The 16075-nt window shown below is 53.1% G+C and overlaps 2 protein-coding genes across 2 annotated transcripts; both read right to left on the bottom strand.

The window, feature by feature from the left end:
• Positions 1–1499: 1499 nt before the first annotated feature.
• Positions 1500–4423, bottom strand: LOC134739986 (putative protein FAM90A26). The gene is made up of 4 exons (XM_063668504.1): positions 4274–4423; positions 3609–3808; positions 3042–3150; positions 1500–2462 (listed from the first exon to the last, which is right to left on the bottom strand). Exons 1-4 carry the CDS (start codon positions 4400–4402, stop codon positions 1500–1502), a joined length of 1401 nt encoding a protein of 466 aa, XP_063524574.1. The 5' UTR covers positions 4403–4423.
• A 4605-nt stretch (positions 4424–9028) lies between these two features.
• Positions 9029–11952, bottom strand: LOC134740079 (putative protein FAM90A26). The gene is made up of 4 exons (XM_063669438.1): positions 11803–11952; positions 11138–11337; positions 10571–10679; positions 9029–9991 (listed from the first exon to the last, which is right to left on the bottom strand). Exons 1-4 carry the CDS (start codon positions 11929–11931, stop codon positions 9029–9031), a joined length of 1401 nt encoding a protein of 466 aa, XP_063525508.1. The 5' UTR covers positions 11932–11952.
• Between the last annotated feature and the right edge of the window lie 4123 nt (positions 11953–16075).

Below are 16075 nucleotides of genomic sequence, written 5' to 3'. Positions count from 1 at the left end.
TTGCCCCAGCCGCTTTGACCCAGCTTGGAGCTCACAAAAACCTGTGTTGTATGAAATGAAGGTTTAAGGGATCTAGGGCTGTGCAGGACGTGCCTTGTTAACCAAATGTTCACAAGCAGTATACTTGGTAAAAGTCATTGCCATTCTCTTCTCTCAATAAACCAGGGGCACAATGCCGTGGAAAGCCGCAGGGACCTCTGCCCTTGAAAGCAGGGTATTGTCCAAGGTTTCTCCCCATGTGATACTCTGAAATATGGCCTCGTGGGATGAGAAAGACCTGACTGTCCCCCAGCCTGACACCCGTTAAGGGTCTGTGCTGAGGTGGATTAGTAAAAGAGGAAAGCCTCCTGCAGTTGAGATGGAGGAAGGCCACTGTCTCCTGCTTGCCCGTGGGAACCGAATGTCTCGGTGTAAAACCCCATTGTACCTTTGTTCAACTCTGAGATAGGAGAAAAGCTGCCCTGTGGCGGGAGGCAAGCCATGTCTGCAGTAATGCTGCCTCGCTATTCTTTACTCCGCTGAGATGTTTGGGTGGAGAGAAACATAAATCTGGCCTACGTGCACGTCCAGGCAGAGTACCTTCCCTTGGACTTAATTACGATATAGATTCCTTTGCTCACATGTTTTTTGTTGACCTTCTCCTTATTGTCACCCTGCTCTCCTACTACCTTCCTTTTTGCTGAAATAATGAGAATCGTAATCAATAAAAACTGAGGGAACTCAGAGGCCGGTGCCGCTGCAGGTTCTCGGTGTGCTGAGTGCCCGTCCCCTGGACCCACTGTTGTTTCCCTATACTGTGTCTCTGTGTCTTACTTCTTTTCTCCGTCTCTCATCCCACCCGACTAGAAACACCCACAGGTGTGGAGGGGCAGGCCACCCCTTCGCTTGGAAAATCAGTTAAACACAAACACGGAATGAGAGTCAAAAGACAATATGTCATCTTTTTGAGAATTTTATTCACTTCAAAACCAATGAAACACACATATTTACAAAGGCATTCCAGAGTCCAGTTTTCGAGGCTGAGGAAAGACCCCGAGAGCGCTTTGCACAGCACGCTTCACAGCGTCCGAAACACTGCTCTCAGGGCGGGGCACAGCGGGAGGGCTGCACCTCTCAGGGTTCCCTAACTTTTCCCTTATTCAGTCATCTAGAGAGCAAATACACAGTAGTTCCCCAGTTTCCTATTGACGTCCCAGCGGAAGTCTGACTCCTGCGCGACAGGCAGTTTCTGAGGCAACGAATCATTGGCACGGAAGCTTTTCCTGGCGCGTTTCCGGATACCCATGCGAACTACAATGTCCCTCACCAGAATTCAAGGAGGCAGAGTCCCCGCATCTGCTCCCTGCCTGGCCTGGGCTCCCACATCCACAGAGGTGCGGCAGCCGGGGAGCTTCGGAGTCACCGCACAGAGTCTGCTCCGTGCTCTGCCGCTCCTCAGTCCCACCGTCCCCTCCAAGTCACGGGAGCTGGAGGCCAAGGAGCCCCTGCCACCTGCAGTCTCACTCCAGGTCAGAATCGCTGTCCTCTGAGGAGGAGGAAACCCGAAGGTCCTCGTAGAGGACGCTCGGTGGGACACGAACACAAGGACCCTCGGACTTCCCTGAGACACGAGGGCTCTGAGCGAGGAAGGCTCCCGGCTTCTCAGGAGAGTGAAATGAGGGGGCTGTCAGGAGGCTGGAGCTCCAGCATCCGTTTTCCAGTCTCCGGAAGAGCACTCTGAGAGGCTGGGCCAGATCATGGCTGGCCGCTGGGTGATGGGACATGGTGCAGACCTGGGCAGGAGGTAGGCAAGGTCTGCTGTGCGGTGGCTGCCGGTCGACGCTGGTCACCTGGGCGGGTGTCCTCCTGCCCATCTGGGGCGACCTACTTGGTCCAAGTTCCGTTGCGGCTGGCGGAGGTTGGAGATTCTCCGGGGCCCCCAGCTCACCTCCCTGGGTGGCGTTTTCGGGGATCTGGAAGCGACCCAGTCTCGGTTTCTTGGGGAAGTTCGGGCAAGCCTGAATCGGAGCCTGGGCAGGTCTCTTGGCTCCTGGCCTGAAGCTGAGATTGGAGCCGAGGCCCAAGCCCTGTGTGGGGGCTGGTGGGCAGGGCTGTGAGTTCACCGCAGGAAGTTGGTCTTGTGCCTGGGGGCTGATGGCCTGGAGCAGGCCGTGGGTTTTGGAGGCGGCCTGGGGAACTTCTCGGCAGCCACCCTCAGGGCTGCTGTGTGTCGGCTTCACCACGAGGAGAGGCTCGGGGCCCTGGTGCCTCACTGAAGGCTGAGGGATGTCGGCCGCAGCCTCTGTCTGTCTTTCCTTTGCTCCAAGACTTGAGGAGGAGCTCCGACTGGCTTTTCTGAGGGGAGACAGTGAAGCCAAGGCAGAGCCCCTGTCAGACATTTGGGTAGCTGAGCGATCAGTGAGGACAGGGTCCACGCGCGGCCTCTTACTGGTTGTGTGGACCGGCATTGGCCCTCTTGCAACCTGAAAGAAAGCAAACAACACAGGTTAGAAGTTCCTCAGCGTGGAGCCGACATGAAAATCAACCACATCCAAAGACCAGGTGCACACGCCATGAAATTCTTAGTACAGTATCGACAGGCGGTCCTTGGAAGTAGGGACAGACAGTCCACCTGAGTGCTGATCAGGACAAGACACATGAACTTCCACTCAGCCTTCCATGAAGTGGAACGGACTAATGCCCTTCTGAAGGCAGGTTGGTGGCTCAGGGGTACTCAGGACGTCTTCTCTGAAAACATGCATGTTCCTGAGTTTAGCCTTCTCCGTGTTTGGGGCCTCCGAGGGACTAATTTCATCATGCCGCTGGGGACATGTTGTTGGCAGGCTTGCCATAATTGGACAGAAAGAAAGCAGCAGGAAATACGGCATCTTCAGATGCCTTCGCCTGGAATCAAATTGACCCGGAAGGATCGTGGTGTCCCCGACCCCGAGAAGGCAAGAAAGAGGGGTTCCCCGATTCCCTCCCGCAGATGGGAAGCTGAAAGGAAATCAACCAGGGGGACCTAGAGGAGAAAAAGACCAGGGGCCCAGGGTGACACTCACCCTCAGATAATCCGAAGATTCCGTGGATCCTTTTCGATTTGGCAGCGGCTTCTCTGGAGGTTTGCCGGAAAATATGTGGAGGAGAGCCTTCCTCTGCGGGTCTTGTTGCCTGCAGAAGAGAAAAAGGTCAGGCCGTGACCCCTGGTTTTCCCCAGGAGACAGGGAGAACCCTGTACGGGGCCCAGTCCCATTCCGTGTTTTGTTCTACACAAATGGACATCTGGTGCCATTTCCGCCTCTGCCCCTTCCCTCACGTGCCAACCTTCCCATCCTCCAGGTGGCCCTCTAGGCTTCCCAATTAAGGACTGTGATTTGGATCCCATTGCTTTTCTCCCCGTCGTGGGGAAAGTGCACGAAGCGCCCCCGCCTCTCCCCGTCCCTGAATCTCCCAGAGCCAAAGGAGCTCCTGGGTGTGGAACCCCGGAGGAAACGGAGCTCCGGTCTATTGCTCTGCAGCGTTCCTTCCCTGGCCCAGAGACGGAAAGGCACACGCTGTGCAGGTGCAGAGACACCATGTCCTTAGGAGGCACTACCCTGAGAGTGGTGAAAACCCCTCCCTCTGCTCACCTTGGTCTCTCTTCCTTCTCTCCCTTATCCTTGTTCAAGGGCCCCGGCTTCGCTTCAACCCGGGGCTTCCATGGCTTCAGGTTTTCCTTCCCTTCCTTTTTCCCAAAGGTCTGTGGAACCAGGGCTGCGTTCCAGCACTTCATGGGGCACCTGGTACTTCTGGCCGTGTGGCCAAAGGCCCCGCAGTTTTTGCACTTGAGCTGTGGGTGGAAAGGAAGTGATGTCAGTGAGTGAGCTGAAGCCACGGACTGTGAATTCAGAGCTTAATAAGGATTCCAAAGAGGGGACACCGGCATGGGGGCCGTTAAGTGCTGAGAGAGTTCGGATACGATGTTCTCTCCCAAAGCCCATGTGACGGAGGAACTCTAAAAGGAAGCACTCAAGGTTCTAAAGGGCACGATGGTGAACCCGATGTCAACAACACGGCCAAACGTGGCTACACAGGATTCTAAGTAGAAAGGGAGGTTGCTCCCAAGAGTCTCTGAAGGGACCTGTGGGGCCGGGGAGGAGGTCCCAAGCCACGCCCACCTTGGACGGGAAAAGCAGCCTGGGTGGTGGTGACAGAACTCTTTGGAATCCAACCCAGTCTCTGAGGACCGTGTGACACCCCCTCCCCCCGCTCCCACCCCCACCCCGATACCCAAGAGATCCAGGGCTAGACTTACCCTGGGGTCTTCTTCATCGGACGGGGGAGCCCTTGGCCCAACTGGGGCCCTCCGCTGCTTCTGGAGGGTCTGGGCTCGCACGAGTCTGTTTGCCCCGGTTTTGGGGTCACGACGTGCCATCGTCTTCATCCCCTGGGGGTTTTATGACCGCCTTTTTCAGGGGTTGATTGTTGGGTCACCTGAAACACACACAAACACACACATGTCGATGGTTAAGCACATTGGATATTCACACACCCACAGGAAGCCCCCAGCTAACTCCTTTCCGGTGTGGTGGTGAGCAGACCTCACCACCAGTCGGTCAGATCTGTGGAAAGCAATGTGCTGTGTGCATCCTCAGATATTGTGTGTTCCTCTGCCATGATTACCTAGTCCAAGAGTAAACCTCGCCTGCCACAGGGCCCATGGCCTAGGTATGGGGAGTGGAGCTTTCAACCCCAAACAAACAACTGATTCTGGAGACTGGACTTAGGTCTATCACGATTCACTCCGGTAGAAGACCCGATGATTCTAGCTCCCTGACGGACAGAACGATCGAAGCCACAGGGCATGGCCTATGTCACCCTTTGGCAGGTCTGTGTGAAATCAGGGATAAGGGACGCTTCCCGTCACAACTTGAATCGCTACTCTTGCCATTTCATTAGGCGACTTCCAAACACAAATTCATAGAGAGAAGTTATCTTCCTCTCTACCACAATAGCAGGTGATGGTCTTTCCTGTTGTAGCTTTCTGGCTTTCGCTCCAGCCCCTCTTTATTTATTGTTCTGGTATTTTACACATGCCACACGAATTCATCTAAACAAACGGTGAACACGTGCCATATCGTATCGATTTCTTACACGGCTGAAGGCAAACCACCCTTTTTTTCCAAAGTCCTTTTTCCATTTACCCACCCATTCAGCATGCTGCAGTACATTTCTTTTCGCATTCCCATCTTGGTCTTATCCCACCCATGGAGACGGAAATGTTTTCTCGTTTTCTCTTCCAAGAATTACTGGAAACGAGAGCAAGCACATCCTACCCCATCAGCAAGCCCCAGTGTGATCGGTTTCTTTCAGTCTCCTTTGTCTCTTTTCCCCCCACCCCTCAGGGATTGCGGGAAACAAACAACTGTTCAGTGAAACGAACCTGAAATTACCCGTCTACTTTCTTTCCCCGGCTGGCGCTGAGATGAGCAGGTGCTGGAGCAGCCCCGCTGGAAGCGATGCAGCATCCACGAAGACGGAGGAAGGGGCGGAGAGGGACCTCTGCTTTCCAGGCTGCCTTTTATACTGCCTCTGGTCACCTGACGTGGAACGTACCCTAACCTAATCAGTTACATGCACCTTAATTACCATTAACTTAATCCAATCACATGACCCGGAAAGGTCTGTCTGCACAGCCCACTCTAAGATCATGTCCACTGCTGACAGACATTCTAAAACCTAGGTGTACAGCTGCAAGCTTTGAAGAATAGATGTTCCCCGTCAGACATGTAACACTGGTGCCTGTACCCCTGTCTTCTTTTCCATCTTTTTGGTTTTTTTGTTTTGTTTTGTTTTAAAAAATGTGGTAAAACAGACACCTTTTAATTGGACCGTATTTACTATATCTCCACATAGGCCTCAGTGTCAGCAAGGAGATTCTCCTTGACATGCAGTCATGGCCATGATCCATCTTCAGAGCTTCTCTTTCTTCCTCACCGTAAGTCTGTCAGCAGAGAACCCTAACAACACCCTCATGTGTCTTCTCCTCCAGGAGGCGCTTGGAAACCACCGTGAATTGGACTGCACTGGGGAACACAGATGAAGAAAGTCAACACCGCTTTGTCCTTCGGTGCCTGGCTCCTTTTTCAGCTGGTCTTGCCACTCCAGGCATTATGCCTGAGAAGTCTCCCGGACGCCTGCGAGGCTCTAATTCCCTGGGTCCCATTGCCATTTCTCTGGATTTGCGAAGATCCACCGGACTTCCTGTGGAACTCCCGTGTCGGTGAAATTTTGTGCCACGACCCTTAATTCTGCCCATGGTCATCTGCACCTGCAGGAGTTAGGGTCCATGTCCCTTGGACGGGAAGAGACAGGCAGGAGTCGGAATGCTGAAGCAGCGCACTGGGGCGTTTTCTCATGTAGCCCAAGTGACCCCATGGTCTTCTTGAGCTTTGGAACCAGTCGCGTCCCCCTTGACACTGCACCCGACTCCCAGTTTCTCAATCTTGTTGGCCCTCCGGCGATCTCCCGTTGGATGAATTGCACCTGCTGAGACTCGATTCCCCTTTGATTTGCGCTTCATTAATTATTCATGATTCAGGTTGGAAGCCCTGCTTACGACCCCCTGTGGCCGTTCTCTGAGCTTTCTGGTCTCACATCGTTTCCTTCCACCCTCTTTGATACATTGTGGTCATGCTCCTTCTGCTGTCAGAGGAGCAGAGAGTTGATCTTATGGATTCTGGATACGGATACTTTCTAGGTGATCTGGATAATCAAGATAACGACCCTCATCAGCGGTGCAAAGGGAGCAGCCATTTGGTGTGTCTCAGAAAATCTCGCTCCGTTCCGAGGCCTCCTAGATGTGGAATCCCGCTCAGAGTTGTTCCCAGGTCAGAGAATGGAGATAGCCTGTGCATGATGGGATATCCCTGCCTAGATCTTTCAGTGAGTCTCTACCTCAGCTACTCTTAGGATCAGGGGGAGAACCATGGAAAGGCCCGGTGTCAGACATCCGGAAAGAAGACGGGATGAATGTTTTACCTCGGAAGGACATCCCAAATCTGGGAGTTAACTTCAGCTTTGCTGGGGTCTATTTGGCCAATGAAACTCTGCCTGGTTCGTTCGCACATCCGGAAGCCACTTCACGGGGGCCGTCGCAACTGGGGCCACACACTTGGCATCGGCAGTTGAGCCAAATGGGGACTCGTGGTGCAAGCAACCCTCCCCACGTGTTAGCGTGCGTGAGATTCAGTTGGCGGAATTTTACTAGGTGCGTGTCGGTAGAGTGGGGCTGAGGTTTTCTTGCTCCTGTGGATGGATAAGAAGTCAAAGGTCCTGCCCAACCCTGCGGTGCCCTCAGTCAACTCTGTTTCGGAGACATAACGATTTGGGTTGCCAACAAGTCAAGAAATTTTCAAGCCCTTGGATGTAGGGAAAAGAAAGAGAGATCAGACTCTCACTGTGTCTATGTAGAAAGGGAAGACACAAGAGACTCCATTTTGAAAAAGACCTGTACCTTAAACAATTGCTTTGCTGAGATGTTGTTAACTTGTAGCTTTGCCCCAGTCACTTTGCCCCAGCCGCTTTGACCCAGCTTGGAGCTCACAAAAACCTGTGTTGTATGAAATGAAGGTTTAAGGGATCTAGGGCTGTGCAGGACGTGCCTTGTTAACCAAATGTTCACAAGCAGTATACTTGGTAAAAGTCATTGCCATTCTCTTCTCTCAATAAACCAGGGGCACAATGCCGTGGAAAGCCGCAGGGACCTCTGCCCTTGAAAGCAGGGTATTGTCCAAGGTTTCTCCCCATGTGATACTCTGAAATATGGCCTCGTGGGATGAGAAAGACCTGACTGTCCCCCAGCCTGACACCCGTTAAGGGTCTGTGCTGAGGTGGATTAGTAAAAGAGGAAAGCCTCCTGCAGTTGAGATGGAGGAAGGCCACTGTCTCCTGCTTGCCCGTGGGAACCGAATGTCTCGGTGTAAAACCCCATTGTACCTTTGTTCAACTCTGAGATAGGAGAAAAGCTGCCCTGTGGCGGGAGGCAAGCCATGTCTGCAGTAATGCTGCCTCGCTATTCTTTACTCCGCTGAGATGTTTGGGTGGAGAGAAACATAAATCTGGCCTACGTGCACGTCCAGGCAGAGTACCTTCCCTTGGACTTAATTACGATATAGATTCCTTTGCTCACATGTTTTTTGTTGACCTTCTCCTTATTGTCACCCTGCTCTCCTACTACCTTCCTTTTTGCTGAAATAATGAGAATCGTAATCAATAAAAACTGAGGGAACTCAGAGGCCGGTGCCGCTGCAGGTTCTCGGTGTGCTGAGTGCCCGTCCCCTGGACCCACTGTTGTTTCCCTATACTGTGTCTCTGTGTCTTACTTCTTTTCTCCGTCTCTCATCCCACCCGACTAGAAACACCCACAGGTGTGGAGGGGCAGGCCACCCCTTCGCTTGGAAAATCAGTTAAACACAAACACGGAATGAGAGTCAAAAGACAATATGTCATCTTTTTGAGAATTTTATTCACTTCAAAACCAATGAAACACACATATTTACAAAGGCATTCCAGAGTCCAGTTTTCGAGGCTGAGGAAAGACCCCGAGAGCGCTTTGCACAGCACGCTTCACAGCGTCCGAAACACTGCTCTCAGGGCGGGGCACAGCGGGAGGGCTGCACCTCTCAGGGTTCCCTAACTTTTCCCTTATTCAGTCATCTAGAGAGCAAATACACAGTAGTTCCCCAGTTTCCTATTGACGTCCCAGCGGAAGTCTGACTCCTGCGCGACAGGCAGTTTCTGAGGCAACGAATCATTGGCACGGAAGCTTTTCCTGGCGCGTTTCCGGATACCCATGCGAACTACAATGTCCCTCACCAGAATTCAAGGAGGCAGAGTCCCCGCATCTGCTCCCTGCCTGGCCTGGGCTCCCACATCCACAGAGGTGCGGCAGCCGGGGAGCTTCGGAGTCACCGCACAGAGTCTGCTCCGTGCTCTGCCGCTCCTCAGTCCCACCGTCCCCTCCAAGTCACGGGAGCTGGAGGCCAAGGAGCCCCTGCCACCTGCAGTCTCACTCCAGGTCAGAATCGCTGTCCTCTGAGGAGGAGGAAACCCGAAGGTCCTCGTAGAGGACGCTCGGTGGGACACGAACACAAGGACCCTCGGACTTCCCTGAGACACGAGGGCTCTGAGCGAGGAAGGCTCCCGGCTTCTCAGGAGAGTGAAATGAGGGGGCTGTCAGGAGGCTGGAGCTCCAGCATCCGTTTTCCAGTCTCCGGAAGAGCACTCTGAGAGGCTGGGCCAGATCATGGCTGGCCGCTGGGTGATGGGACATGGTGCAGACCTGGGCAGGAGGTAGGCAAGGTCTGCTGTGCGGTGGCTGCCGGTCGACGCTGGTCACCTGGGCGGGTGTCCTCCTGCCCATCTGGGGCGACCTACTTGGTCCAAGTTCCGTTGCGGCTGGCGGAGGTTGGAGATTCTCCGGGGCCCCCAGCTCACCTCCCTGGGTGGCGTTTTCGGGGATCTGGAAGCGACCCAGTCTCGGTTTCTTGGGGAAGTTCGGGCAAGCCTGAATCGGAGCCTGGGCAGGTCTCTTGGCTCCTGGCCTGAAGCTGAGATTGGAGCCGAGGCCCAAGCCCTGTGTGGGGGCTGGTGGGCAGGGCTGTGAGTTCACCGCAGGAAGTTGGTCTTGTGCCTGGGGGCTGATGGCCTGGAGCAGGCCGTGGGTTTTGGAGGCGGCCTGGGGAACTTCTCGGCAGCCACCCTCAGGGCTGCTGTGTGTCGGCTTCACCACGAGGAGAGGCTCGGGGCCCTGGTGCCTCACTGAAGGCTGAGGGATGTCGGCCGCAGCCTCTGTCTGTCTTTCCTTTGCTCCAAGACTTGAGGAGGAGCTCCGACTGGCTTTTCTGAGGGGAGACAGTGAAGCCAAGGCAGAGCCCCTGTCAGACATTTGGGTAGCTGAGCGATCAGTGAGGACAGGGTCCACGCGCGGCCTCTTACTGGTTGTGTGGACCGGCATTGGCCCTCTTGCAACCTGAAAGAAAGCAAACAACACAGGTTAGAAGTTCCTCAGCGTGGAGCCGACATGAAAATCAACCACATCCAAAGACCAGGTGCACACGCCATGAAATTCTTAGTACAGTATCGACAGGCGGTCCTTGGAAGTAGGGACAGACAGTCCACCTGAGTGCTGATCAGGACAAGACACATGAACTTCCACTCAGCCTTCCATGAAGTGGAACGGACTAATGCCCTTCTGAAGGCAGGTTGGTGGCTCAGGGGTACTCAGGACGTCTTCTCTGAAAACATGCATGTTCCTGAGTTTAGCCTTCTCCGTGTTTGGGGCCTCCGAGGGACTAATTTCATCATGCCGCTGGGGACATGTTGTTGGCAGGCTTGCCATAATTGGACAGAAAGAAAGCAGCAGGAAATACGGCATCTTCAGATGCCTTCGCCTGGAATCAAATTGACCCGGAAGGATCGTGGTGTCCCCGACCCCGAGAAGGCAAGAAAGAGGGGTTCCCCGATTCCCTCCCGCAGATGGGAAGCTGAAAGGAAATCAACCAGGGGGACCTAGAGGAGAAAAAGACCAGGGGCCCAGGGTGACACTCACCCTCAGATAATCCGAAGATTCCGTGGATCCTTTTCGATTTGGCAGCGGCTTCTCTGGAGGTTTGCCGGAAAATATGTGGAGGAGAGCCTTCCTCTGCGGGTCTTGTTGCCTGCAGAAGAGAAAAAGGTCAGGCCGTGACCCCTGGTTTTCCCCAGGAGACAGGGAGAACCCTGTACGGGGCCCAGTCCCATTCCGTGTTTTGTTCTACACAAATGGACATCTGGTGCCATTTCCGCCTCTGCCCCTTCCCTCACGTGCCAACCTTCCCATCCTCCAGGTGGCCCTCTAGGCTTCCCAATTAAGGACTGTGATTTGGATCCCATTGCTTTTCTCCCCGTCGTGGGGAAAGTGCACGAAGCGCCCCCGCCTCTCCCCGTCCCTGAATCTCCCAGAGCCAAAGGAGCTCCTGGGTGTGGAACCCCGGAGGAAACGGAGCTCCGGTCTATTGCTCTGCAGCGTTCCTTCCCTGGCCCAGAGACGGAAAGGCACACGCTGTGCAGGTGCAGAGACACCATGTCCTTAGGAGGCACTACCCTGAGAGTGGTGAAAACCCCTCCCTCTGCTCACCTTGGTCTCTCTTCCTTCTCTCCCTTATCCTTGTTCAAGGGCCCCGGCTTCGCTTCAACCCGGGGCTTCCATGGCTTCAGGTTTTCCTTCCCTTCCTTTTTCCCAAAGGTCTGTGGAACCAGGGCTGCGTTCCAGCACTTCATGGGGCACCTGGTACTTCTGGCCGTGTGGCCAAAGGCCCCGCAGTTTTTGCACTTGAGCTGTGGGTGGAAAGGAAGTGATGTCAGTGAGTGAGCTGAAGCCACGGACTGTGAATTCAGAGCTTAATAAGGATTCCAAAGAGGGGACACCGGCATGGGGGCCGTTAAGTGCTGAGAGAGTTCGGATACGATGTTCTCTCCCAAAGCCCATGTGACGGAGGAACTCTAAAAGGAAGCACTCAAGGTTCTAAAGGGCACGATGGTGAACCCGATGTCAACAACACGGTCAAACGTGGCTACACAGGATTCTAAGTAGAAAGGGAGGTTGCTCCCAAGAGTCTCTGAAGGGACCTGTGGGGCCGGGGAGGAGGTCCCAAGCCACGCCCACCTTGGACGGGAAAAGCAGCCTGGGTGGTGGTGACAGAACTCTTTGGAATCCAACCCAGTATCTGAGGACCGTGTGACACCCCCTCCCCCCGCTCCCACCCCCACCCCGATACCCAAGAGATCCAGGGCTAGACTTACCCTGGGGTCTTCTTCATCGGACGGGGGAGCCCTTGGCCCAACTGGGGCCCTCCGCTGCTTCTGGAGGGTCTGGGCTCGCACGAGTCTGTTTGCCCCGGTTTTGGGGTCACGACGTGCCATCGTCTTCATCCCCTGGGGGTTTTATGACCGCCTTTTTCAGGGGTTGATTGTTGGGTCACCTGAAACACACACAAACACACACATGTCGATGGTTAAGCACATTGGATATTCACACACCCACAGGAAGCCCCCAGCTAACTCCTTTCCGGTGTGGTGGTGAGCAGACCTCACCACCAGTCGGTCAGATCTGTGGAAAGCAATGTGCTGTGTGCATCCTCAGATATTGTGTGTTCCTCTGCCATGATTACCTAGTCCAAGAGTAAACCTCGCCTGCCACAGGGCCCATGGCCTAGGTATGGGGAGTGGAGCTTTCAACCCCAAACAAACAACTGATTCTGGAGACTGGACTTAGGTCTATCACGATTCACTCCGGTAGAAGACCCGATGATTCTAGCTCCCTGACGGACAGAACGATCGAAGCCACAGGGCATGGCCTATGTCACCCTTTGGCAGGTCTGTGTGAAATCAGGGATAAGGGACGCTTCCCGTCACAACTTGAATCGTTACTCTTGCCATTTCATTAGGCGACTTCCAAACACAAATTCATAGAGAGAAGTTATCTTCCTCTCTACCACAATAGCAGGTGATGGTCTTTCCTGTTGTAGCTTTCTGGCTTTCGCTCCAGCCCCTCTTTATTTATTGTTCTGGTATTTTACACATGCCACACGAATTCATCTAAACAAACGGTGAACACGTGCCATATCGTATCGATTTCTTACACGGCTGAAGGCAAACCACCCTTTTTTTCCAAAGTCCTTTTTCCATTTACCCACCCATTCAGCATGCTGCAGTACATTTCTTTTCGCATTCCCATCTTGGTCTTATCCCACCCATGGAGACGGAAATGTTTTCTCGTTTTCTCTTCCAAGAATTACTGGAAACGAGAGCAAGCACATCCTACCCCATCAGCAAGCCCCAGTGTGATCGGTTTCTTTCAGTCTCCTTTGTCTCTTTTCCCCCCACCCCTCAGGGATTGCGGGAAACAAACAACTGTTCAGTGAAACGAACCTGAAATTACCCGTCTACTTTCTTTCCCCGGCTGGCGCTGAGATGAGCAGGTGCTGGAGCAGCCCCGCTGGAAGCGATGCAGCATCCACGAAGACGGAGGAAGGGGCGGAGAGGGACCTCTGCTTTCCAGGCTGCCTTTTATACTGCCTCTGGTCACCTGACGTGGAACGTACCCTAACCTAATCAGTTACATGCACCTTAATTACCATTAACTTAATCCAATCACATGACCCGGAAAGGTCTGTCTGCACAGCCCACTCTAAGATCATGTCCACTGCTGACAGACATTCTAAAACCTAGGTGTACAGCTGCAAGCTTTGAAGAATAGATGTTCCCCGTCAGACATGTAACACTGGTGCCTGTACCCCTGTCTTCTTTTCCATCTTTTTGGTTTTTTTGTTTTGTTTTGTTTTAAAAAATGTGGTAAAACAGACACCTTTTAATTGGACCGTATTTACTATATCTCCACATAGGCCTCAGTGTCAGCAAGGAGATTCTCCTTGACATGCAGTCATGGCCATGATCCATCTTCAGAGCTTCTCTTTCTTCCCCACCGTAAGTCTGTCAGCAGAGAACCCTAACAACACCCTCATGTGTCTTCTCCTCCAGGAGGCGCTTGGAAACCACCGTGAATTGGACTGCACTGGGGAACACAGATGAAGAAAGTCAACACCGCTTTGTCCTTCGGTGCCTGGCTCCTTTTTCAGCTGGTCTTGCCACTCCAGGCATTATGCCTGAGAAGTCTCCCGGACGCCTGCGAGGCTCTAATTCCCTGGGTCCCATTGCCATTTCTCTGGATTTGCGAAGATCCACCGGACTTCCTGTGGAACTCCCGTGTCGGTGAAATTTTGTGCCACGACCCTTAATTCTGCCCATGGTCATCTGCACCTGCAGGAGTTAGGGTCCATGTCCCTTGGACGGGAAGAGACAGGCAGGAGTCGGAATGCTGAAGCAGCGCACTGGGGCGTTTTCTCATGTAGCCCAAGTGACCCCATGGTCTTCTTGAGCTTTGGAACCAGTCGCGTCCCCCTTGACACTGCACCCGACTCCCAGTTTCTCAATCTTGTTGGCCCTCCGGCGATCTCCCGTTGGATGAATTGCACCTGCTGAGACTCGATTCCCCTTTGATTTGCGCTTCATTAATTATTCATGATTCAGGTTGGAAGCCCTGCTTACGACCCCCTGTGGCCGTTCTCTGAGCTTTCTGGTCTCACATCGTTTCCTTCCACCCTCTTTGATACATTGTGGTCATGCTCCTTCTGCTGTCAGAGGAGCAGAGAGTTGATCTTATGGATTCTGGATACGGATACTTTCTAGGTGATCTGGATAATCAAGATAACGACCCTCATCAGCGGTGCAAAGGGAGCAGCCATTTGGTGTGTCTCAGAAAATCTCGCTCCGTTCCGAGGCCTCCTAGATGTGGAATCCCGCTCAGAGTTGTTCCCAGGTCAGAGAATGGAGATAGCCTGTGCATGATGGGATATCCCTGCCTAGATCTTTCAGTGAGTCTCTACCTCAGCTACTCTTAGGATCAGGGGGAGAACCATGGAAAGGCCCGGTGTCAGACATCCGGAAAGAAGACGGGATGAATGTTTTACCTCGGAAGGACATCCCAAATCTGGGAGTTAACTTCAGCTTTGCTGGGGTCTATTTGGCCAATGAAACTCTGCCTGGTTCGTTCGCACATCCGGAAGCCACTTCACGGGGGCCGTCGCAACTGGGGCCACACACTTGGCATCGGCAGTTGAGCCAAATGGGGACTCGTGGTGCAAGCAACCCTCCCCACGTGTTAGCGTGCGTGAGATTCAGTTGGCGGAATTTTACTAGGTGCGTGTCGGTAGAGTGGGGCTGAGGTTTTCTTGCTCCTGTGGATGGATAAGAAGTCAAAGGTCCTGCCCAGCCCTGCGGTGCCCTCAGTCAACTCTGTTTCGGAGACATAACGATTTGGGTTGCCAACAAGTCAAGAAATTTTCAAGCCCTTGGATGTAGGGAAAAGAAAGAGAGATCAGACTCTCACTGTGTCTATGTAGAAAGGGAAGACACAAGAGACTCCATTTTGAAAAAGACCTGTACCTTAAACAATTGCTCTGCTGAGATGTTGTTAACTTGTAGCTTTGCCCCAGTCACTTTGCCCCAGCCGCTTTGACCCAGCTTGGAGCTCACAAAAACCTGTGTTGTATGAAATGAAGGTTTAAGGGATCTAGGGCTGTGCAGGACGTGCCTTGTTAACCAAATGTTCACAAGCAGTATACTTGGTAAAAGTCATTGCCATTCTCTTCTCTCAATAAACCAGGGGCACAATGCCGTGGAAAGCCGCAGGGACCTCTGCCCTTGAAAGCAGGGTATTGTCCAAGGTTTCTCCCCATGTGATACTCTGAAATATGGCCTCGTGGGATGAGAAAGACCTGACTGTCCCCCAGCCTGACACCCGTTAAGGGTCTGTGCTGAGGTGGATTAGTAAAAGAGGAAAGCCTCCTGCAGTTGAGATGGAGGAAGGCCACTGTCTCCTGCTTGCCCGTGGGAACCGAATGTCTCGGTGTAAAACCCCATTGTACCTTTGTTCAACTCTGAGATAGGAGAAAAGCTGCCCTGTGGCGGGAGGCAAGCCATGTCTGCAGTAATGCTGCCTCGCTATTCTTTACTCCGCTGAGATGTTTGGGTGGAGAGAAACATAAATCTGGCCTACGTGCACGTCCAGGCAGAGTACCTTCCCTTGGACTTAATTACGATATAGATTCCTTTGCTCACATGTTTTTTGTTGACCTTCTCCTTATTGTCACCCTGCTCTCCTACTACCTTCCTTTTTGCTGAAATAATGAGAATCGTAATCAATAAAAACTGAGGGAACTCAGAGGCCGGTGCCGCTGCAGGTTCTCGGTGTGCTGAGTGCCCGTCCCCTGGACCCACTGTTGTTTCCCTATACTGTGTCTCTGTGTCTTACTTCTTTTCTCCGTCTCTCATCCCACCCGACTAGAAACACCCACAGGTGTGGAGGGGCAGGCCACCCCTTCGCTTGGAAAATCAGTTAAACACAAACACGGAATGAGAGTCAAAAGACAATATGTCATCTTTTTGAGAATTTTATTCACTTCAAAACCAATGAAACACACATATTTACAAAGGCATTCCAGAGTCCAGTTTTCGA

This window comes from Pongo pygmaeus, chromosome 7, assembly GCF_028885625.2.
Source record: "Pongo pygmaeus isolate AG05252 chromosome 7, NHGRI_mPonPyg2-v2.0_pri, whole genome shotgun sequence".
Classification (NCBI taxonomy): domain Eukaryota; kingdom Metazoa; phylum Chordata; class Mammalia; order Primates; family Hominidae; genus Pongo; species Pongo pygmaeus.
Note: the sequence above shows the minus strand (reverse complement) of the source record. Positions and strands in the feature narration are given on the sequence as shown.